The sequence below is a fragment of the Schistocerca serialis genome, chromosome 9 (genome assembly GCF_023864345.2).
Source record: "Schistocerca serialis cubense isolate TAMUIC-IGC-003099 chromosome 9, iqSchSeri2.2, whole genome shotgun sequence".
In the NCBI taxonomy this organism is placed as follows: Eukaryota; Metazoa; Arthropoda; class Insecta; order Orthoptera; family Acrididae; genus Schistocerca; species Schistocerca serialis.
In genome coordinates, this window is record NC_064646.1 from 339,195,487 (window position 1) to 339,219,012 (window position 23,526).

The window sequence follows — 23,526 nt, forward strand, 5'->3', positions numbered from 1 at the left end:
AAAACATTTCCTGTACATGTGCTCAATACAAAGACTATTCGTGGTTCTAAAAACTCTGCAGGCAGTTTTGTTATGTTTGTGGTGAATTTGTGATTAAAAAACACCAAAGAGACATTACAGACTTTGTGAAAAAGGTTTATCTGTCATACTTTGGATCTAAACTTGGTGATCAAGATAAATCTTTGGCGCCGCATAAGGTATGTTATGTGTGTGTTGAAGATCTGAAAACCTTGTCCAAGAAAGAGAAAGAAGCCTTTAGATTTGCTGTTCCTATGATATGGAGGGAGCCAAGAAATCATTCCGATGCTTGCTACTTTTGCAGTGTTAATATCACTGGTCACAATTCGAAAAACATGAAGGTAATAAGCTACCCTAACCTTCCGTCTGCTATCCGACCGGTAGGGCATGGTGTAGATTTGCCGGTTCCTAAACCAAGGCAGCGCGAATGGTCAGAAGGGTTTACCTCGAGAGAGAGTTCAATACAATACAGCAAACTCCGACATGCGAGAAAAGATGCATGATATATCGCGTAGAAATTTCCTCACAGTCTGCTGATTTTCAACAACCTACAAATCACTTTTCTTGTTAATAACATTAGACTATCTCGCACACTCTTATCCAGGCTACTAAAGAATGAAATGAGAAGAAACCTAAATACAGCGAAACATTATTTATGGTGATTTGGGAAAACATTCTCTACAGTGATTTGCAGAGTTTACAAATAGATTTAGAATAGATATCAAAAGTCTTACCTAGTAGCCCAGTTCTGTCACTACCTGCTGTACCTAACCAACGAAATGATTCAACATCGGTACCGAAACCTCGAACATATTTAACGCATACTTGTATGGTTATCCTTTACTAAGCGGAAAGAAACTACACGGTTTTGACGTCAGGTCTCCCGCCGCCGGATAATATACCTTCGAAATAAATCTTCTGTGCCACTACTGTAACAACTATTGACGAAAACTTAATCATTATGATAGTGCTTGGGAAAAAACATTATGGTACTGACTAAAACTCTTTGCATAGTATGGACAGTAGTCATATTCGAATGGTATCGATTGTATTAACTCGTTAGGATGCGGATGGCGTCGACAGTCCGTGACAGTCTAGCTAGCAACTGCTGCTGCAGACAGTAGCTGAAAGTACAGCCAACACGGCAGCAAATACATCTTCAAGCTACTACGTGTGTAATGAAGGGGGTGGTGAGATCTCTCCCTGTATTTGAAAACAGACGGAAATATCATATGGTTTGACTACGTGGTCAGTAATTTGTTACTAGACGCAGTCACACCTTTAAAGTATTTGGGTGTACCCGTAAGGTGCAATTTGAGGTGGAACGTGCACACAAGCTGTATCTAGTCGTAGGGAACGGAGATGCCATATGAAACAGTAGTGAGGATGAGTAGGATAATTTACGTACAAAGGAAGTTGTATACAAAAGTATCATTTTACCAGTTCTTAAGTACTGTTCGTCGGCGTGCGATCATGACGAACTTGGATTGACGCAACAGAGACTTTTCAAAGAAGACTGCACGATACGTCATGGCTTCGTTTACTCACCGTGATAGTGTGACGGCAATGTTCAACATTCTGCAGTTGTAGACATCACGTGAAACGTTTCGTGCAGAGCGGAGGGACTTATTCACAAAACCTCAACTTTCAAACTGGGTCTACGGGGACATTTTTTCCTCCAGTATACATCGCGCTTAACGAATACGGTGCTAAAATTAGAGAAATTCAGGCTCACACAGCGGTATATCGACAACCTTCCTTCCCTTGGAGTAATTCATTACTGTTAATGCTCGTGTAGCTGTTTTCTTCAAGAATTACTTGCCTTCTGTCTAGCGTATGTTACGTTTCGTGTGCTACAGCATAACGATGAATAGGACACAAACAAATATTAGATCAGCTCTCAGGCTATATCCAGGAAGTCATTTGATGGCGTAAACAGTTTCAGCAAAGTTAAGAGTCCATCTACCGATGTGACACTAATCTATCGCTTCAAAAAGCAAAGATGATTTTAATGAGATACGAACATCGGTGAACAAACGCACAGCTTCTCAACTGAAGTCGATAGTAAATTACATTAAAATGCATTCGTGCCACGCCTTCATTGCTATCTAGAATCACATTTTTGATCAAATACTTCCTTCCTCGTGTACCCAAAGGCTGTACAAATTGCGTCTGAAAATTCACTGAGTTCATGATTTCCGTAGGTTATGTATGATACTTGTACAGGAGCTTACTGAACAGACTTTATTCAGTTCATTTGCTGTAAACTAATGTCTATGTTCCAACACAATAACTTGGAATTGTAACGGTTCAATACACCATTTCGTGATACGATGCAGTCTTCATAATGCTGCGATGTAAAAAACCATACAATGTTCTGGAATACGCAAAGCAAACAGCAACTCCATTGAGGTTGCCGTCACTGAGGAGTGACAACCACTGCCAGGCCACTGGGCACCAGTGAATACGGTGAACCATCTTAAAGACTCAAACTGAAACTGACTGCTGGTAGGAGCTGCGAGTTAACGCTGTCATTAGAGGTGACTACCATTGAAACACTCAGAAAATATTTAGATATCTTGTATGGTAAGGCAAAGATGATTCGCGTCTCAAACACAGAAAGCCAAGAGCAAACTGCACGTCAGAGATGGCCACAATTCTGCTTATGCTCCCCTGCTTCAGAAGGTCTTGTCGCAAGCCGTCTGCGAAACTTGAGCAATTTTTCATATCCTCGAATTATGTAGCAGGACTACATGTGCTCTTTCTACGTTATTTGCCTCAATCTTGAGCTAAGATTTATTTTCTCTGTACGCACATGACAACACCTACGAAAACTTCGATGATGTACATTACCCAGATTCATATGTGACAACTATTCTCTGTTTGAGATTCTTTTTCTAATAGCCAGTAGTAAATTCCTGTAAACAGCTTTGGGACTTGAGAGTTTATATACCTACGTATGAACATTTTCTCTAGCGTAGTTGAACATTTTTGAAAATGATAGAAGAAGTGGAAATAATACTGACACATGTAAACGAATGTGTATATCAAGAAAACTGATCGAGAACTGAATAAGAGAAGACTTTGCGTTTTTTTTTTTTTCATATTATACCGGTATACCATCGGAAATATTGCTATCGCTTAAATGTTTCCCTGATATTTGAAGGATTCTCTATCGAAACCTTTTTGAGACAGGAAAGCACTTGCAACTTTTTTTATACGTTCGGCCATCGGTGATAGAAACATGTCAAGCCCACGCAACAGCACACTGCACTGCACGGTTCACTTAAGCCAACAGACAAATATCCTCCAGATAAATGTCTCTCCTTCTCCTAAAAATGCTTGGATTATAAGTTAAACATCGAACTTTAAATCCTGAATCTGACCTCAATTACTGTACATAATTTTGAGCATCGTTCAAAGATGCGTCGAATGTTTCTCTAGTCTATTTTGTTTTTTACTTTTAGACAAATGATTTCGAAAAATATTTGACCATTTTTTTTAAATTTCTTTTTTTTTAAGTATTGTTTAGAAAGCACTAAATACAATATATTTAAATATCTTTAAGTGCTCTATTGTTATTACGAGTGCATCGATCAAGATAAAAGCGTAGAAGTTGACATTAGGACTTTAATTTTCCGTCGTGGTCAACAGACATATTGTTATTTACAACAGCTTACGAATCCTTTTACACACATCAAAAAGATTTTTGCATCATTCCGGTTCCCAGAACTCCTGAAATAGGCGTTGACTGTCTATATTGTATCACAGACACAGTCCCTTTGACTGTTCAGAGATGTCACATAGTTCAACCATGCCTGGACGGTCAATACCGCGGTTCGATCGCGTCCGCATTGTTACTTTGTGCCAGGAAGGGCTCTCAACAAGGGAAGTGTCCAGGCGTCTCGGAGTGAACCAAAGCGATGTTGTTCGGACATAGAGGAGATACAGAGAGACAGGAACTGTCGATGACATGCCTCACTCACACCGTCCAAGGGCTACTACTGCAGTGGGTAACGGCTACCTACGGATTTCGCCTCAGAGGAAGACTGACAGCAACGCCACCATGTTGAATAATGCTTTTCGTGCAGCCACAGGAGGTCGTGTTACGACTCAAACTGTTAGACGTACGCCACTGGTGGTCATGGAAGGCACCGTAAAGGCTGTACGATACGTGAATGCCATCCTCTGACCGATAGTGCAACGATATCGGCAGCATATTGGCGAGGCATTCGTCTTCATGGACGAAAATTCGCGCCGCCACCGTGCACACCCTGTGAACAACTTCGTTCAGGATAACGAGATCGCTCGACTGGAATGGCCAGCATATCCCAGACATGAACTCTATCGAACATGCCTGGGATAGATTGAAAAGGGCGGTTTATGGACGACGTGACCCACCAATCACTCTGAGGGATCTACGCGGAATCGCCGTTGAGGAGTGGAACAATTTGAACCAACAATTCCTTGGTGAACTTATGGATAGTATGCCACGACGAATACAGGCATGCATCAATGCAAGAGGATGTGCTACTGGATGTTAGAGGTATCGGTGTGTACAGCAATCTGGACCACCACCTGTGGAGGTCTCGCTGTATGGTTGTACAACATGCAATGTGTGGTTTTCATGAGCAATAAAAAGGGCGAAAATGATTTTTATGTTGATTTTTATTCCAGTTTTCTGTACAGGTTCCGAAACTCTCGGAACCGAGGCGATGCAAAACTTTTGTTAATGTGTGTATTATCTGCACGAAATGTTGAAACATTTGGCTGTGGTAAACACGGCAAGACGTCGTCGGGAATGTGTCAATATCCGCAAAAAGTTTTCTCACTACTCTTTCACGTTATTCCATGTTCCTGGACGGTACTTCCATTCTCGGTCTTTCTATGTTGCTGCAATAATTTCTACGCTTATGAGGCCTCTTTTGTGGTCTGCCACGCTTGCGCTCCTCGGGTGATACTTGAGACATTTTGTAGTCGAGTTGGCATACGAAGTTCCCTGACCGCTAGCAGCGCTGTTGTCAGCTTTCAGCTATAAAGCGCAAACGGCTGCAGGAGCAGCAATAGTCATCTATAGTGCTGTGACAACACTCTGAACCGTTGCCATAGAGACGTTTACAAAATCACTTTTCTAGCATCTCCTGTTCTCGAAATACCCTGAGTTTAGTACATGGTTCGAGGAAAGCCATTTTGACAGTTAAATATCACACCACTACATCACATTTCAAGCGCGAAACAGCTAAGCCCTGAAGATATACACTTTTTGCCACCTCATTTGCCTTCTTAGCGTCTTATGCTCTCAAAATATCCTAAATTAAGCATATGATTCGAAGGAAACCATTTTGACAGTTAAATATCAAATCAAAGAAACTTTTCACGTGAAAAATGGCTAGGGCTTGTAGAGATCATTTAATTTACATAGCTGATGAAATATTTGAATTCCCCCTCAAATCACGAATAAAGTTTTTCTTAATTGCCCAGACTTCCTTGAAGCAATCAAATCTATACTTCACCCTGGTTTATTTCATATCACATTCCCCCATTTCCAACTCTTCATTTGGCTATGAAAATTCGGATAAAAATATTTTGTGTAATTTGTAGAGAGTCGTGTTATCGTTACAACCAAACATTTTACCAACACATTTAAATATTCATACAAAAATCTGGCAAATCGTTTTTAGCAAAAGAACCACTATGTTCGTCGATATTGCTGTCGTCGGATGCTTATTGCCGCATAACCATGGTTCTAGAGACATAATGGCACACGCGGTAATATTTTTTCGCAACGCGAAGGGCATACTGTCGCGACTTTCGTCCGCAGAAACTTGGAGTTTCTCAAAGGCGGAGAAACATAATCGTTAGTAAAAAGCAGAATGTAATCTGGAGCTTCAGCAACAACACGCCGAGATTGTATCGCGGGCCAGCCTAGGCAGCAGGGGCGCCAGGCGCGGCTGCCTATCCTGCACCAGGGCAGAGACCGCAACTGACATAGACAGATCTGTCGTAAGCTATGCTTTCTCTTTACCTCCTGTGCCAGCTACCACTTTTCCTGTGAACATTGCGGGGGCAAGTAACTTGCGTCATACTTCCTATGGGACTGCTGTTCTTTTACTAAGTCTATCGGCCACTGTAGTCTTACATGTTCGAGTTAAACAATGTGGTAGCCTTCAGTACATCTTCCGTTTGCGTATCAACTGTTCTCGTAGTGTTTCATTCCTTCATACATTTTATGGTCCTTCCATTGCAATTAGACCACTCAAGATCTGCTTTACATTGATTCTATTCATTTTTAACATTCGCTACCATATCCTACTCTCCACTGCTCTTGCGTGTTAGACTATCTTTTCCCTCATTTCAGTATGTTTCTCGTTGATTTCTTCACCCACGTGCCTTCATTATCATCATTTCTGTCACATGAATTAGCTGAAGCAGCTTCTAAGATCCGCACGTCACATATTCTCATTCATATAGTACACAGTTTTTCCTCTCCCGTATTCAAATTCCAGAAATGTCTGTTGTAATTGTAAATGGTTATCTGACATTAGAAGACTTTCTTTCCAGAGAAAGCAGTAAGCACGTACCTTCTCACATTTCAGTGTTTCCCTGCATAGGATTTCTTTTATTGTTGTATCTTTGATATACTTCATTCTCTTCACTACTTTTTTGAGTGCCTCTGTTTAGTACTTTTACGCGATTCGTTGTTTACCGTTGCTTGTTTTTAAGTGTTCATCATCTTTTTTATACGAGTTTTTTGTTATCTGTTATTGACGGCTTGTTTTGAGAAGTTCTGCTTCAGTGATTATAGCTAATGTACAAACATTCCTTTTGTGACATTGCAAGTTCAGTTACAAGTCAACTGTTCTGATTCATTCCTTACGTACGTCAAGGCTTCGTAGCTTATAATCAAATGAGAGAAAATTGAAGATGTTAATACACTAAACGTAGTATGGTCTTTTCAGTCTGTGTCTACTTTGATCTGATATCCATATCTGCATTTAGTTCTCTGTATCTGTCACTTACTTCGTACCTTAGACTGAATATATAGTTAATGTTTTAATTTCAACGAATTTTCCTGCGGGACTTACCACTAAACGATAAGTTCCGCTAACGCGTATGCCACAAAAAGATAATTTTTGATATACGAACATTTGATATTATATGGTCCAGGAAACGAGTATTAAAATTTGTATTCCTTTCATGGCGTAGGAACGCAATTCTGTTTGAGATGAAACGTGTAATTATTGATAAGCAACAAATGAAAAAAATGGATCAAATGGCTCTGAGCACTATGGGACTTAACATCTGAGGTCATCACTCCCCTAGAACTTAGAACTACTTAAACCTAACTAACCTAAGGACATCACACACATCCATGCCCGAGGCAGGATTCGAACCTGCGACCGTAGCGGTCGCGCGGTTCCAGACTGAAGAGCCTAGAACCGCTCGACCACAACGGCCGGCGCAACAAATGACATCGTAGTTTCTTCCTGTACTTTTCGTCTTCAACAAAAACCACATTTAGTCATACTCTCTGATTCTATGCTAAACAACTTTAAATTGGACACACAGCATTAGATTTGACACTAGATGAGGGATAAAGATTGCTAGAAGCGCATTACCTGAATTACAGAGTATTCAACAACAAAATTTACTTAGATATGTCTCCTCGAAATACATGGTAACCTCAATTATTAAATCGACAGGTATCTTCCTTTTGTTTTTATACACTTGCTCTTCTTATTAGAAAGAGAAAAAGGTTGTCCTTGGCACACTGTATGAAGTACTTTAATTCTCCAGTACGCCGACAATTCCGTCACGTCTCGTCAAAATATGTGCTTCATTCAACAAGACATTAGAATCATACTGCATTGAAGACCTTTACAGTGGTTTCAGTGAATGTTCTCATGAAATGTTAGTTTCGGAGCTGCTGTGCACACAGTTTAGCAGTTTAGCTTTTAAGAAACAGTTGCCCTCGATCCAGTAATTTGGTGCTGAGCGAGACAACATGCTATTGTAAAGAAGCAGATAGCGCTCCTAGAAGGGAGATGCGGGTTAAGAAGTTGTTACTCCGTCACATGACACTGTCGTCCTCAAAGCTGAGCACTGTTAACAAACCATATTCTGTTCATACACGCGAGGCCTAGATGGCCACACTGTTCACTTTGGCTTACATCCTAGTGTTTAGCTTCTACTAGAGCGGCCTCACGTTCTTTTGTGATCTCTCAGTCTAGATCTTTAGTAATGAACATTTTTTGTAAATACATTGCATCTCAGAGACCTATTACAAATTAACTCGTAAACGTGATAATAACAGTGACAACTGGAAGTTGTAATTAGGGTAGTTTTTTAATAGCTTTAGAGTTGTCGCTGCATTTCGCTATCTGAAAATGTTTGAGTCTCATCAGGCTATTGAGAGTGGCTGATCTGATGAGCGGATGTGACTTTCTATACTTAGTACCAGGGCTGTAATATAGAAACTAACTTTCCTCTTTTGTCCTTTGTTACAGATGTTAATCAGCGGCGTTGCGCCTCTTTTCATCAACGAGAGCGTAAGTAGAAAAAATATATATAAATGATTGCTAACATCTATCGCGCCCTTCTTGTAATATACTGCTTAAACACAGATTAGGCGTTGTAGTATGATGTGGAGAAACGTTTCTTTTATTTTTACGTTTCTAGGCGACATTGTATGCCTCACGTACGGGTTTGCAGATGAAATCTGGCATTGTTGGTAGCTTCATTAAGTAATTAAGGGCTGAAATTCGTTGAGCCATAACAGACCTTGTAAGTTGCATTTCAACTGGGACGGCTTTGCATCTTTTGATTAATGAATACTCTTATCTTTCCCAGCTTTTGCAAGGCTTTTTTCCTACACTACAGCGTGTATTCACATACGCCCACTCAGTAACAACAATAAATAATTTCAAGAGCTGGTGACGACCGTTTCGAGTAGAACTTTCGTAGAATCACAGGTCCAAATTACAACAGGTATTTTATAAAGTCGTATGTGATCGAATTTGAACCCTATATTACTTTTGTGACGGAGGAACAGCAAATCAACAGCTAACTGCTGATAAGTTATTTAGTACTTGTTAACTGATTCAGCTTCTTTAATAGCTTATACACATTCAACAACATGACTAACGCACATACTCTGCTAGAGGCAGATACATGGCTATTGCGCATACGTATCGTCAACAGTGACACCTTGCAGTGTTGATTTGCGGGAGTAGACTTCATGCTAATTTTACCAAGCCTATGATTAAAGGAGGGCATTTTTCAACAGACGCTGTACCACAAGAACTGCTTACCACCATGTTGCCGTCCTTAGCGATCACACGTCCTATTATGAACCGTGTCTCGCCTTTTTTAATGACCTGGGGACCAACATGAGCCGCGGTGACTTCAATGTAATTGTTGTCTTTGAATAAAAGAGTCATTTCTGTTCTTGTCATTTTATAATTCTTTCAGTTACCATCTGTACTACACTGTAGAAGTTGTTTCTACGTATGGTTCTCGTTTCATCAAACTGTGTTACTTGGCAGTGACACATCATATGAAAGTTACTTTCGTCCATAGTTTTTGCACACCAGTGCATCTGATGATGCAGAAAGAGCGTGCTTAGGATTTTCCAGGACGAATGGTCAATAGTCAGAGACTTGACAGGAACGACCATTCGATGCAAAAGAACTAGTAAACATGGACTGTAAAATTCGTCACTCAAGAGCTATGAGCACTTCTTCTTCTCGGATACTGTGAAACAAATTTCTGCTGCTGCAAACTCTTTACTTTCCATGTTTAGGTGGGAGGTAGTATGAACCAGACAAGGGAAAACAGTAAACATGGGCTCTAAAGCGCATGACTTAAGAGCTATGAGCACTTGCTGAGCAAAAGAAATGTGTTTCACAGTAATGAAGATGAACAAGTAGTCATAGCTCCTAAGGTATGCCTTTCAGAGCCAATGGTTACTGTACTTTTTGACTGTTTTTGTCCACACTACCACCTCTCAAAATATGGAAAGCAAAGCTCTTGCAGTAGCAGAGATTTGTTTCACAGTATCGAAGATAAAGAAGTTCTCGTGGGCATAGATACACATTTTAGAACCCATGTTTACTACACCATGTTGCTTCGAATTATCGTTATGTCATATCCTTCAATATTGACCATTCTTCCTGTGGAGTCCTGTGCAGACACTATACAACATTTTAGATTTTAGCGACATGCCGAATAAAACATAATAGCAGATTTAGTCCTCTTAAACGACGGCCCTGAATTTTGCAGGTCTCTTCCTAGCAGGTCAAAAATTATCGCTGTAATATGGACTTCTGTGCTGCACTCCCTCTGTTAGTTAGGAAAATATGCGTCACAGATTCCAGAATTCAAAGGTATCAGAGTTACAGATAGTAAAAATGTGATATTCTGTTACGAAAAAACGGAAGAATGTTAAGGTTTAATTTGGATTTGGGAAGGTTGGACGAGGAAATAAGCTTTGTCCTCTTTAAAAAAAATCATCCCGTCATTTGCGTCCTGTAATTTAGGAAAATTACGAATATCCTAAATTAGAATGGTCTGACGGGATTTAAACCGCCGCCCTCCTCTATACGAGTCCAGTGCCTTAGTTACTGTACTACCTCGCTCGATAATCTGTTACGAAGGGCACGATACGCTGAAGGAAGTCTGTGCATTCAGCGTAGCTATAACTTTGATATTTTCAACGAATTTGGTCATTTAGTGGAGTATTTTTAAGGAGCGAATTAAGAAAAATAGGTGGATATTAGGAGTCATCGAAACACAAACCGCCAACGCGAAGTTAACAGACCTTGATAAATTTTAAAATAATTCCGTGATCAAGACACCTTCGTAAGATTCTCACACAGAAATGGCGCTTTCGATCAGTTTGTTTGCTGTGCTTACTGAAAGGCACTGTTGGCGTCAGCGATAACTTTACATTAAACATTTTAATTACTGGCGATATTTGAGTGTAGGACATGTTGTATTCATATCCTGTACAATAATCTTTGCTCTCACTGGAAAAAAATTATGTGTAAAGCGAATGAACCTTTACAAAGGTAGCCGGCAAGTGATAGGAATTGAAAGCTAAATAAATCATTCTTAGGGTTGATGAGCAAAACGACGTGAAGCTTTGTGGCGCATCCAGGTCTTTTGCTGGCTGGTGTATAACGGTGGACATGCAGACGAGTGCCCGGCGGAGACGGGCGGACGGCGTATCTCGGCAGCGGCGTGTTATCGCTCACAAACATTTGCAGACGTCGTGTGAGGGCAGCGTATCTGTCGAATTAGCTGCGACATTGTGACAGTGTCGGCACGGTCACTTCGGGAGAGACGGTGATAAGGAGCGGCGCCGGTGACTAAGTCGCGGAAGTGCGCGGACTATCTTATCTCGCGGAAGCTGCAGCCGCGGCTCGGCTGGGCGCTGGGCATCCCACGCGCGCCCGCCGCCCGCCGCCCGCCGCCCGCCGCCCACTGGCTGCTACCTGCTGGTCGCCTGCGTGCTGTCTGTGTACACTCACAGCTCTCGAGTTGTTACACACATAGAACAACAAGAAAAGTGGCAACACTGTCATTTGCTTTAAACCAAATAAGTAGCAAATCATCTGGGCTTAAACGGAACGAATACGAATACGAGTACGAGTACGCAAAACACAACTGACGCATTTGCCGTGCCAGAAAAATTGCAAGCAGCTTCTCAAAGCATTTGTGTCTTGGAAGCAATGTTATCACGAGAAGTAATTCGTTTTAAATTAATAAGTACGAGGGATGTACAATTCTAATAATCTCTTCGAAAATATCTAGCTGTGTCCATCAAACTTAATGATGATGTCAGTCCATCTGCACACGTTCAGTCTTCAAAAATGGTTCAAATGGCTCTGAGCACTATGGGACTTAACATCTATGGTCATTAGTCCCCTAGAACTTAGAACTACTTAAACCTAACTAACCTAAGGGCATCATACAACACCCAGTCATCACGAGGCAGAGAAAATCCCTGACGCCGCCGGGAATCGAACCCGGGAACCCGGGCGTGGGAAGCGAGAACGCTACCGCGTTCAGTCTTCAATGCGACACATTTTCGCAACGACGGATGACTTGGCGGAGACCTTGGTGGTAGAAGTTTGCGTTTTGCTGCCCTAGAACCGTTTCGGCGCGAAAGTCGCCTCTTATTCATTCTGGAAATGCCTGCCATGCAGTTGTTCCTATAGCAGAGGAAAGATGCAGATGCTCGTGAATGACATGTCAGGAGGGTAAAGAGCGTACCGCAAAATTTGATACCCCAAAGAAACAGCATGTGTCACCGCGTCCTGTGCAGGATGAACTGTGACGTTGTCGTCGAACAGAAGCACCCCCGTAGACAGCTTCGTCTTGACACCGTCCGGTTGTCAAGATATTTCGCTAGTATGCTTCTATGACGGTTTACTCCGCTACGAGCATAATTTTTTCGCATTTCACAGTGGCAGTATCCTCCTCCCCCGTCCCCTCCTCAAAAATAACCTCAGCACCATCTTATCCGGTGATAGGTCGTGGTCTTTTTCGGTGGTAATTAATTCACATATTTCCACGGATTGCTTTGCTCCTTTTTCTCGGGGTCATAGTGATGCACCGAGCACTTGTTCGTTATGATAGGCAGTTCAAGAAATCTTGCAGACGGTGATGCAGCAGTAGCAGAACCCAGCGGGCAGCGACCATTGTCATGTTCCAAATATCGTGCAAGATGTTGAAAACTGATTTTCACTTTTTCCACTATCGTCTGTTTCAGCTGTTCGCAATCTGGGGCTAATTACGCCCTGAAGAATAAAAAGAAATTTTCTGAGGGGTAAAAACAAAAGGGTTCATGTATGTTTCTGTCACGAAACCGGATTATTTTTAAAAGATTATTACTGCTGTCATTCTTTCATAAGAATGTAATACTGACAACGTAGGCTACCAATGAGTACATTGTTTTTCAAATACTAGCATTAATGAGTGGTGAACGTTACATGTCGTGATGCGAATGTATGAACATCTACTTAACGCAGTCCTCTCGTTACATGCATATTTTGTACCATGCATCTACGACAGTAAAACTGAGAGATATATATCAGATATGCTTAAACATAACTTTAGAAAGCCTTCTCCAAATTGTAAGTAGACTGGAAACTGCTCCATTATTTACTTCACAACAACAAACGAACAGATTTACAGGACAACACAATTGTATCTCTGTAATGGCTGTTACACTTTGTAGAGCCTCTACATTTTTATTATTATTGTTTTTAGTGGCAACTGTCATATTCAAAGCACTGGAAGCCTTAACATGCAGTTTCTGCAATTTTAGACAGAAATAGAATTGTTCCACGATATGTGGCTCATCTTCGTCAATATCATCAGCAGCAAGTGGGCCTGTATGCCGTCCACTTCTGAATAAAAGCTCTCTCCAGCTTCCATTAGGTTGTCGTCTCAGTCGCCTTTTATCTCACGTAATCCAGCAAAGTACTTCCTTGCCCATCATGATCATGTCTTCCACTCCAACGTGATTCTCAGTCCCTTTGTTTGCATTCTTGTGCCTCCTAGTCATTCCAACTACCATCACTCGTTTGTTACTCCTCAGTTTTGCAACGATTTCCAATTTAAAATCCCATGTCTCATTGCCACAAGTAAAACTGTTAATACTCACTGATTGTAAATGTTATTTTCGACAAGAAGGATCCATAGTTTCTCTACTGAAAGCGCTCCAGTTCATTATTAATATTTGGTTGTCTCTTTCGCCGTTCATCCAAATTATGTTTGTAAATGCTGTAAGTTCAGAAACCACTCAACTGATTCTATGACTTCATTGTTAGTTTTTAGCATTAGCTTTTCAGTGCGCTCACTACACATCTTTTTAGTTTGATTAGAATGAGTTTCCAGCTTTACTTTCCTCAATTCGTCGTCGCAACTTATCACGCTGCAAGCAAATAGTAAAATATCATCAGCCATGCAAAGCTGATTAACATATGTTGTGTCAACATGTATTCCTTCTTCGGTTTTCCACTTATGTAGATGCTGGGAATAATTTTTAAGACATGAAAGTTGTAGCATTGACTTATATACTCATTATATTCTTCTTCTTCTTAGCGTGTCCTTCCGCTTCGGACGTTGGCAATCATATGGTTATTCTGTCTTCATCAGTTGCTATGCGAAATAGTTCTTCAAAGCTAATATTAAACCAAGATCTCAGAATGTCGAGCCAGGAAATTCTTCTTCGTCCCGGAGGTCTCTTTCCCTCGATTTTTCCTTGCAGGATACGTTGTAGCATCTCATTTTTTTTTTTTTGATTCCTCATTAAGTGGCCAAGGTATTGTAGTTTGCCACACTTGATGATGGTGATCAACTCTGGGCTCTTACTAACTCGACGTCGAAGTTTGTCGTTTTTTGAGTCCATAATAATCTCAACATTCTTCTGTATAACCAGAGTTCAAAGCTTGGAGTCTGGCAGTGGTTGCCTTTGTAAGGGTCCATGTTTCCACAACATACAAGAGAACTGAGAACACATAGCACCGGAGGAGCCGCATTTTTGTGTTCGTGGTGAGATCGTGACTCTTGAAGGCTCAGCTCATCGAGTTGAAAACACTCCTCGCCTTTCCGATGTGACACTTTTATCTCCTGCGAGTTGTCTCGCGCTTCGTTAATGATGGTGCCCAGATACGGCTACTGTGAAACTCGCTCTATGCTCGTGCCATTGAAGTACAGATTCACACCTGGAATGTTCTTCCTGCTGATGATCTTAATTTTTGTTTTGTTTGTGTTGATGTCCAAGCCGTATTAGTTGCTTATCTCAGGAACTTTGTTTATCAGCATCTGCAGCCCTTTCATTGTATCCGCAAATATCACGGTGTTATCTGCATAACGAAAGTTGTTGAGTGTGACCCCATTCACTGAGATTCCTTCTTCCACGTCAAGTAAGGATTCTTTGAATATATGTTCTGAATACAGGTTAAAGAGTACTGGTGATATTATACGGCCCTGCCTGACGCCACGTCGTATTCTCACTTGTTCTGATTGGTCTTGATCTATTCTCATGACTGCAGATTGGTTCCGGTACAAATTGGGTATTATTCTTAGATCTTTTCCATCAATTCCTGTTTCCTTTAGTACTTCATTATATTAGCATAGGTAAAATCAGCGCTAATCTAACATATTTTCTTGAAATTGAATGAAACGTTTTCTCAAAATGTATGAATCTCAGACAAAATGGTAATTTACATTCATTTCTCCGTTATATAATCTCACTCACGTCTTCCAAATGACCCACTTCTTCATATTCATTCTGAAAGACAGCCTGTTCCTTACCTTGATTAAAATATTTTTTTCTCTGTGTGGTTACTCAAAATTTTAGTGATTACTTTGTACCTTTCGAAAAAGAGGTTTGCGAAGTGGAACAATTACAACATTGATGAACTGTCATGTTCCTCTGTACTTCTATTACTTTCAGTTGTTCGTGTCTCATATATCTTTAGAATTCTTATATCTACTGCCAAAAATAGTTGTCTTCAATGACGTACATGTTTTTTGACAACGCATTAGCATTCAAATAAAATTCAGTGTGGTGGTATAGAAAACACTCGAGGAAGACAGATGAAACGATCTAAATGTAACCTTACAGCTTCCAGAGGAGGCTACTAATAAATCTTCACTTGTACAAACATTCAAGACAAAAGAAATGAGTTCCAATAAGAGCTGCTTACCACCTTCTGTGTGGCTCATGCAGCACAGGATGTCCTTATCACAAACAAAGAATAAATCCAGTGTAAAACGTCGTTAACACACCATAGGTACAGAGTAAATATGAATAAACGTGGCAACGTTGTCAGCTGATGGCCAAAGTACCAAATATCAAGCTAATCAAGAAAACAAGAAAACTACCCAAGGTCCTACTATTATTTATTCAATTTTTATACATTAAAAATTCTCTCCGTTATTGCTTGATTAGTAGTCTAACAAAATTCATTTATCCCGTCCTTCCCAGCCAGCGCGCCCTTGATTCAGCGTCATACATACTTCCTCTTGCGTCGTTCGCCCTGCCTCCAGATTGTTATAAACATTCTCTACTGGTGCACATTTGAAATACTTTAAAACGTCTTATTCATGTTATTATGAATGCGAATCTATATGTTCACATCATAGGCCCTACTAACTTTATTTTTAGACAGACAATTCTTAACATAAATAGATCTCTCACGCTTAAAGACGTGTCCGTCATCTTAATTATTTTGTTTATATACCCGCTTTAGTTTATCCGTTTGATGTTAAATAGTGCTTACATTACTGTAAATTGAAATTAAGGCGAACTTTTGCTCTCCAGGTCAGCTAAGGCACATTTTATGGCTCCAGTACTGCAGATCTTTAATTCTCCGCAATATTTAGCCCTTCAAACTAGTTCGCAACGACGTAGTTCTCTTAGTAGTTACTATTCGTTGTTTGCCGTCATGGCAATGCCATCTGTAAAAGACTCTGTTTGGAAGCTATTTATCATTGTCTCGTTTCTGTCGTTTTTGGGAATTCCTTCTTGCATGCTACTGCGTACTACTATTTTTGCAAGTTTAATAATAGTATACAGAATTCACAGTTGTATCTACGTCTATTATAAAATTTTATTCTAAATCATCTCACGGAGAAGCGAGCATTTTGCTTTTTATTAATGTGAACAATAAATTTTCTGTTTCTCCTACTTCAGAAGCTATGTACTGAGTACTTATTTCTCAATGCGTGCAATCAAATCTTTTCAGTATTTCTGGATAGTAATACAGTTCCTCTGTTGAATCATCGCTCCGTCTCACGTCTCTTAATTTTCTCTTCCACATGTGAGATCCGTCAATTATGAAATTTACGCTGTGACTCGTGCAGTGCACAATGAACCTCGACGCCCTTCTTCAACGGTGTATTCTATGGAGCACACAGTTTTCATAAAAATATTTTTCACGACATTTCCCAGGGTACTGTGATGAGTTGTTATGCAGTTGTGATGAAAATATCTCGCATTGTTGGTTGCTTGATTTTTACACCATCTAAACGCAAACGAGGTGGCGCAGCGATTGTAGTTATGGCACTTCTGCACTGCCATCCGAGAATAGTGGGGTTCAGATGCCTGTGCAGCCATCCAAGTGTGCTGAGGTGTGCCGGCAAAAGGAGGCAGCCAAGTCCCCGCCCCATTCGGACTCCAACTGCATTTGTAACTGCCTCGTTTTAGACGAACCGAAGCCTTACTTTTTCTTTGTAAACAATGTGTCCTCGCATCGCTTTTCTTTCGCTCTAGAGTATATATTCACCATTATTTCATAATTTCTTGTTATTTGTCATATGCTTATCTCACTTTATCTTTTGTTTCTTTTAAACTCTTTGCACCCGTCTTGATATATCGTAATGCCTCCCTACAGCCTCGTTTGGAAATATTTCTGAACACATGTTTTAATATATGTATTTATATTTAACATGTTGTAATCTCCTTTTTCTGTCCTTAAACTTTTGTTTATGTATTTTCCGTCTACAATTTGCTGTCTTGTCTCGTAACATATTTTGACCCATCTTCACAAAAAAAGTTCTATTTTGTTTCTCAGGCCTTGTATGATAAGCTTTCTCGACATTCCCAAAGTGAATTTCCCGCACTTTTTTTTACTTCATGTTTGCAAATCTACTCTTTGCTTTTCTTGTCGATCTCCTTGAGATGTTGCTATTATGTCAGCATTAGATTTATATGCCTCATCTCCTCATTAGCAACAGCTTAAGCTTCAAATATTTTTACCTTAATTCCAAAGTTATTCCTTATCAACTGGTAATCTGCTCAGCGGTGTACATATCGACTGAAATATATCATTCAGCTGCCGAACGATGCTGACTATGTCAATTAGTTTAAGTGTTTTAAATTCCAACGCGTCTCGTTTATCGCTCGTACTCGTTTCCAAATTGTAAAGACAGTTATCTTTATTTTATTTGTACACACTGCACATGCTCTACCTGCATCAGGTAAAATACCGGAAGCAAAAATTTTCCCAGCACAGGTCGCAAAAAAAGCATCACACAGGACGGTGATTTTTGCCGGAACACATTTCTTCGAACTATGATGGCAATGAAGCGGCTGTATGTCGTTTCAGACGATGGTTCTAGAGGTTAAGCGCAGGCACTGTGTGTAAGTTCTGAAACTTACCGGCAGATTAAAGATGTCTGCCGGACCGGACTCGAATAATATGCTTGAATTCCGCGAGCAATGCCGTCACTGATTGAGCGTGCTCTCGCAACTTCCGCCAGTACACATCTCCTACTCTTCAAACTGTACGGAAGTTCTCTGCTACATCCCTCTGTATACCTACACAGCTCTACTGATCTACTGGCAGCAAAGACGTTGTCGTATCAAGGAACTCCGGGCTATTGTCGGCGCTGCTGTATTGTCTCGCAATGCAGCCAGCCGTATATCTGCCGTGTCGGTATTCGAACTTCTCGTCGACTTCAGCACTGTGGAGACTATACGGAAGTAGCTGCTTCCCGTCGCCTGCGGCGGGATAACGTTTCGATATTCCAACTTCTCGTCGACTTCAGCACTTCGGAGAGCATTCAGAAATAGCTGCTTCCCGTCCACTACGGTGAGATAACATTTCTGATGACATCGCTAGCGCCTACCGAGTTCCTGAGAAAAATGCGTGGGACGTGCGTGGCGGCCGCCAGCTCGCTCATGCGCGCTTCTGCTGACGGAGCCGCCGCGTCTACGTTCGCACACAGCTCGGCATCTCGGCCTGTCACAGGCCACTGAGGGAGCCCGTTCCGGAGTTCCGTTTGTCAGCCGTTCTCTGTAGCACGTGTCTCGTGACCACGGAACGTGTTTGTGCGCGTGCCAGATTACCAATTTTAGGTATGTTTCGTTTTGGGCTGAACGAGAGTTGAAAATTGTTTGTGAGCAGCATACAGTTTTGATATCCGAGACTGTGTGCATTCGTCTTCACGAAAATTCAAAACCACTTTGTTGTAGTAGACACGGTCCTGTTAGAGGTGGCTTAAAGTAACCTCCGAACCCCAGACATGTGCTTTCTCAGTCTGAAATTAACTAGTTTGGTAAATGACAGGTTGCCCTTCCACCCTTACAGCTCATCCTAACGCTCGCCAAATTATTTCCCTCACCGGCCCGGGCTCTGTGGCATAGGGACATGATTGCAGAAGTGTTTTATAATCTGCCTGTCTGTTCAAGCTTTCGACTCTGAACGGTCTAGATGAGACTACCCACAATAGGGCCCCAATGCTGAAATCCTAGTACTCGCGCAGCGATTTATTGTACTGAAGTATCAATACTTCGCTACACGAAATCTTAAGTTCAGGTTCTCTCTGACTTTTTGTAAATTTCATAGAGTAAATACTCTCCTCGTAATTATTCTTTTCCATATTAAAGTACAGGATGTTTTGAAAAACACCTTCTCAACCTCTGAGGACAGCTTCCTTACATGAAAACAAGAAAAAAACTCAATAGTAATCATGTGCATTATAATTCATACCGTAATAGCTGTGAGCACTTGTTCACCTTCGATACTGTTTAGTACATTTCTTCTAATGCAAGCTCTTTAGTTTCCATATTTTGAGAGAAGTATGGAGCAAAACAGGGAGAAAATTTCCAGTAAACATGGACTCTAAAACACGTGCCTTAAGAGCTATCAGCACTTATTCATCTTCGCAACTATAAAGCATATCTCCTGTATTTAACAAATGATCATAGCTCTTAATGTAAGAATTTTAGAGCCATGATTACTGTACATTTTTTCCTTGTTTTGTCCATTCTACCTTTTTCCAAAATATGGAAGGCAAGGAGTTTGCAGTAGAAGAGATGTTTTTCACAATATTGAAGACAAAAAAGTGTTCAATAAGGTGCCCACGTTGATGCGAATTTAAACTGGAAAAAGCGTATTTTGGAACTCCTAAAACAACTTAGTTCAGCCACATCATTGCAAATCTTAGGGATAGAAAAATCAGTAAGTTGACATATTTTGCATATTTTCGTTTAATAATGTAGTATGATATAATGTTCTGGGATAACTCATCTTTAAGAAAAAAAATCTTCATAGCTCGAAAGCGTGCGGTAAGAATAATATGTAGTGCTCACCCATGATCATGTTGTAGACATCTGTTTAACGAGTTGGGTATTCTGACTGCTGCCGCACAGTATATTTATTCCTTCATGAAGTCTGTTGTAAATAATCCACAGTAGTTCAAAAGTATCTTTAGTACAAGAAGGGGTGCACAATTCTGCAAATTAAATTTATGATCACTTACCCAGTGCTATAAAATGTCTGACAGATATCAAAGTAAAATTTGAAAACAAACAGGAAAACTACTCGTATTGCGTAGAGCAGCTTGTATTACTGAATGTGTAAAAGTTACTGGGTAACAGTAATTAACTTACATCTGTATATTAACTTATAAATGTTCAGCACGTATCCATATTTACGAATCAATGCAATGCGAATGTAAAAAACTCCTTCAACATTATTACGATTTATCGTGCAGATGGTCCGTGGAACTTGAAACTAACTAAGTAACACCTAAAATATGATTTTAGAGTCCATATTTACTAGACTTTTTTTCTTATCTGGTGAAAGGAACCTGTCTTCAAAATTTGTAAAAGTATGTTTGAAACACCCTGTATAGTTATTCACCAAATTAAATTTCAATTCAGTAAGCACACTGCAATACTTTGCATAAAACATCTTCTAGCTGCCAATGAGAAAGAAGAAAACTGCTGTACCGGAGTCCACGTATATTTTTCAAGCCGGCTGGAGTGGCCGAGCGGTTCTAGGCTCTACAGTATGGAACCGCGCGACCGCTACGGTCGCAGGTTCGAATCCTGCCTCGGGCATGGATGTGTGTGATGTCCTTAGGTTGGTTAGGTTAAAGTAGTTCTAAGTTCTAGGGGCTGATGACCACAGATGTTAAGTCCCATAGTGCTCAGAGCCAATTGAACTATTTTTTCAAATATATTTTACATGCATTGTGCCTTCCGTTTTCCCTATCGGTTCTTTTAAATACTGAAACAGTAATTCAAGATTCAGTGTAATGAAAGCCCTGGCACGGAGGCAGGGAATTGTATTACGTCAGTGAACTATGGTAGCGCATTTTCATCCGGAAAGGAAATTCCTTGAAGAGCAGAAAATGAGAAAATCTGAGGGTGCAAGATAAGGTGAATAAGATGCGTGAGGAATGATTTCCCAATCCAATTCCTCTATAGTGTGTTTTTTGTCAGCCTAGCAGAATGCGGGTGGGCGTTATCCTGGAGTAGCATCACTTCAATCAGCCTTCGTGGACGTTGTTCTCGGATTGCGTCTGCAAGATGTCTCAGTTGTTAACAGTAAATGTCTGCAGTGATGGTTACACACCGAGGAAGCAATTCTTAATACACTACACCGTCACTGTTCCACCAGATGCATAAAATTATCTTTTGTGCATGCGCTCAGATCATTGTACGGGTAGTTGCTGCTTTGTCTGGGCTCAATCAGTCCTGTCTTTTCCTTATGTTAGCATAAAGACGTCATTTCTCATCACCAGTAACTATACAGGGTAGGAATGATCGATGTTGTTCACGAGCCACTTGATGACGAGCAAGCAGATTTGCACACGTGCCCACCCGCTGATTTTTGATTTTGGCTTAATGTATGCGATACTCATATACCCGATTTTTTAACGTTCCCCATTGCATGCAGATGTCGCACGATGGTGGAATGATCGCAGTTCATCACATTAGCCAGTTCTCGAGCACACTGACGCAGATCATTGTGAGTTAATGCGTGTAAACGATGTTCATCAAACCCTGAAGGTCTTCCTGAAGGTGGAGAGTCACTAATGTCAAAACGATCCTCCTTAAAACGAGGAAACCATTTTCTTTCCGTGCTGTCTCTAATGGCAGTATCCCTACAGCCGCACGGCTCAAATGTTTCTGGCTGTCTCCGCTGTTACATCCCTCTGCTGAACTCAAACGGAAGAATATGTCAGAAACTCTCCGATTTCTTCACTTGGCACTCCACCCGCAGCTCTACTCGCTATCTGCAAATGACAGAATGACAATGTGTAAACTAAAATAGCTACGGTGAACTACAAATAATGAAAATCGATTAATAAACCCATAGTAACCGCAATACTAACATGCACAACAAAACCGCTACGAACTTATCAACAATTTAATACTTCTGCTGCTTTTACTCACGTTTGATAGCAATGTCTAGTTCGGTACTACGCGTTTTGGCAACAAGCTGCTTTCACGAGGTGCCCACGAATTTATAAATTATATTGTAGGGCTGCATTTCCCATAGGTGCTATGTTGTCGTTGGTACTGTTGATGCATGTGCCAGTGAAGCGATTTTGTCTCTTTTCAAATGCTGCTATGAGCCGGGTACACTAGCTGCCCACGAGGTATTTAACCCACAGTGTATGTGGAGTTTGTACGTAGGGACTTCCAAAAGTATGTTACACTTATCGCCCCACGCTAAGATCATTGTGCAACAAGAGTGGTGCATTTCTTACAGACACACGTCTGCAACGGTACGGTTAACAGGTACCTCACAGCGTTCGATTGAAATGGCGCGGCAACTGGGAACATACTCCGCAGTTCAAGTAATTAGCGTGACAACACTGTTCTTGTGGGCAAACTATCTCAATTACACACAGATTCGCCATGAATTCTCGCCGATCTCGCACTTTGCGATTCCCATCTCTTCGGAAAGTGAAAGAACATCTGGGGAGGGGGGGGGGGGGGGGCAGATTTTCCTACGATGAGGTAGTTCTCTTATATTTTGGGAGTGTTTTTCGTGCTACGACTTGGGCCCACTCATTCTGTCTACCGTGAAGATGAACCGGTATGTTTATTTCAACATTCCTGTTAACCAACTGCTATTTTTCTACATCTTCATAATGAATATACTGGGGACACTCCCGTCTTGAGAGATGACGACTGCGCACGTTTGGCGAATGCTCGGGTACTGTGTCGCACTTCAACTAGCTCTCGAAATCAACCGCTCTCGATCCCATAGAAACGTTGGGGACTATTTGAGACAGCGAGTGAAAACTAGCAATCAACATCGGCCGCAATGTGATAAGCTGTATCGGATCCAATTATTAATGAATACGCACAGGTGTATAGGGCATACCTGAAGAAAGTTGTGCATTCTCTTTTCGTAGAATTGAGACCGTTACCGGGAAGAGAGACGGAATTACACGGTATTAGCGAGATATCTCCTGGGTATGACTAATTTTTTGTCTAGTATACATGTCTGTGTTCTTGTTCAATATCTTACCATTATTATCGTCTTTGCCTCAAGTATAAACATAACTCAGAAGTGCAGGTGAAACTATTGTTTTTGTTTAGTGTTCTACGAGCCAGAAACTGGAATGTATGCTCTCATCATGTGTAAGTATTAGGTTGTTCCATTGAATATACACCACATAAAAGCACAATTCATTTGTATATCGTAATTCATTGTAAATTTATCGACAGAACCAACAAAATTT

The 23,526-nt window shown here is 40.8% G+C and overlaps 1 protein-coding gene across 1 annotated transcript in view; it reads left to right on the forward strand.

The window, feature by feature from the left end:
• The window catches only part of LOC126419604 (uncharacterized), a 1,338,018-nt gene that overhangs the window by 655,871 nt on the left and 658,621 nt on the right, over nt 1-23,526 (forward strand). Inside the window, exon 6 of the mRNA XM_050086792.1 lies at nt 8,526-8,567. Within this exon, the coding sequence (XP_049942749.1) occupies nt 8,526-8,567 (42 nt within the window). The remainder of the gene's footprint in view (nt 1-8,525; nt 8,568-23,526) is intronic.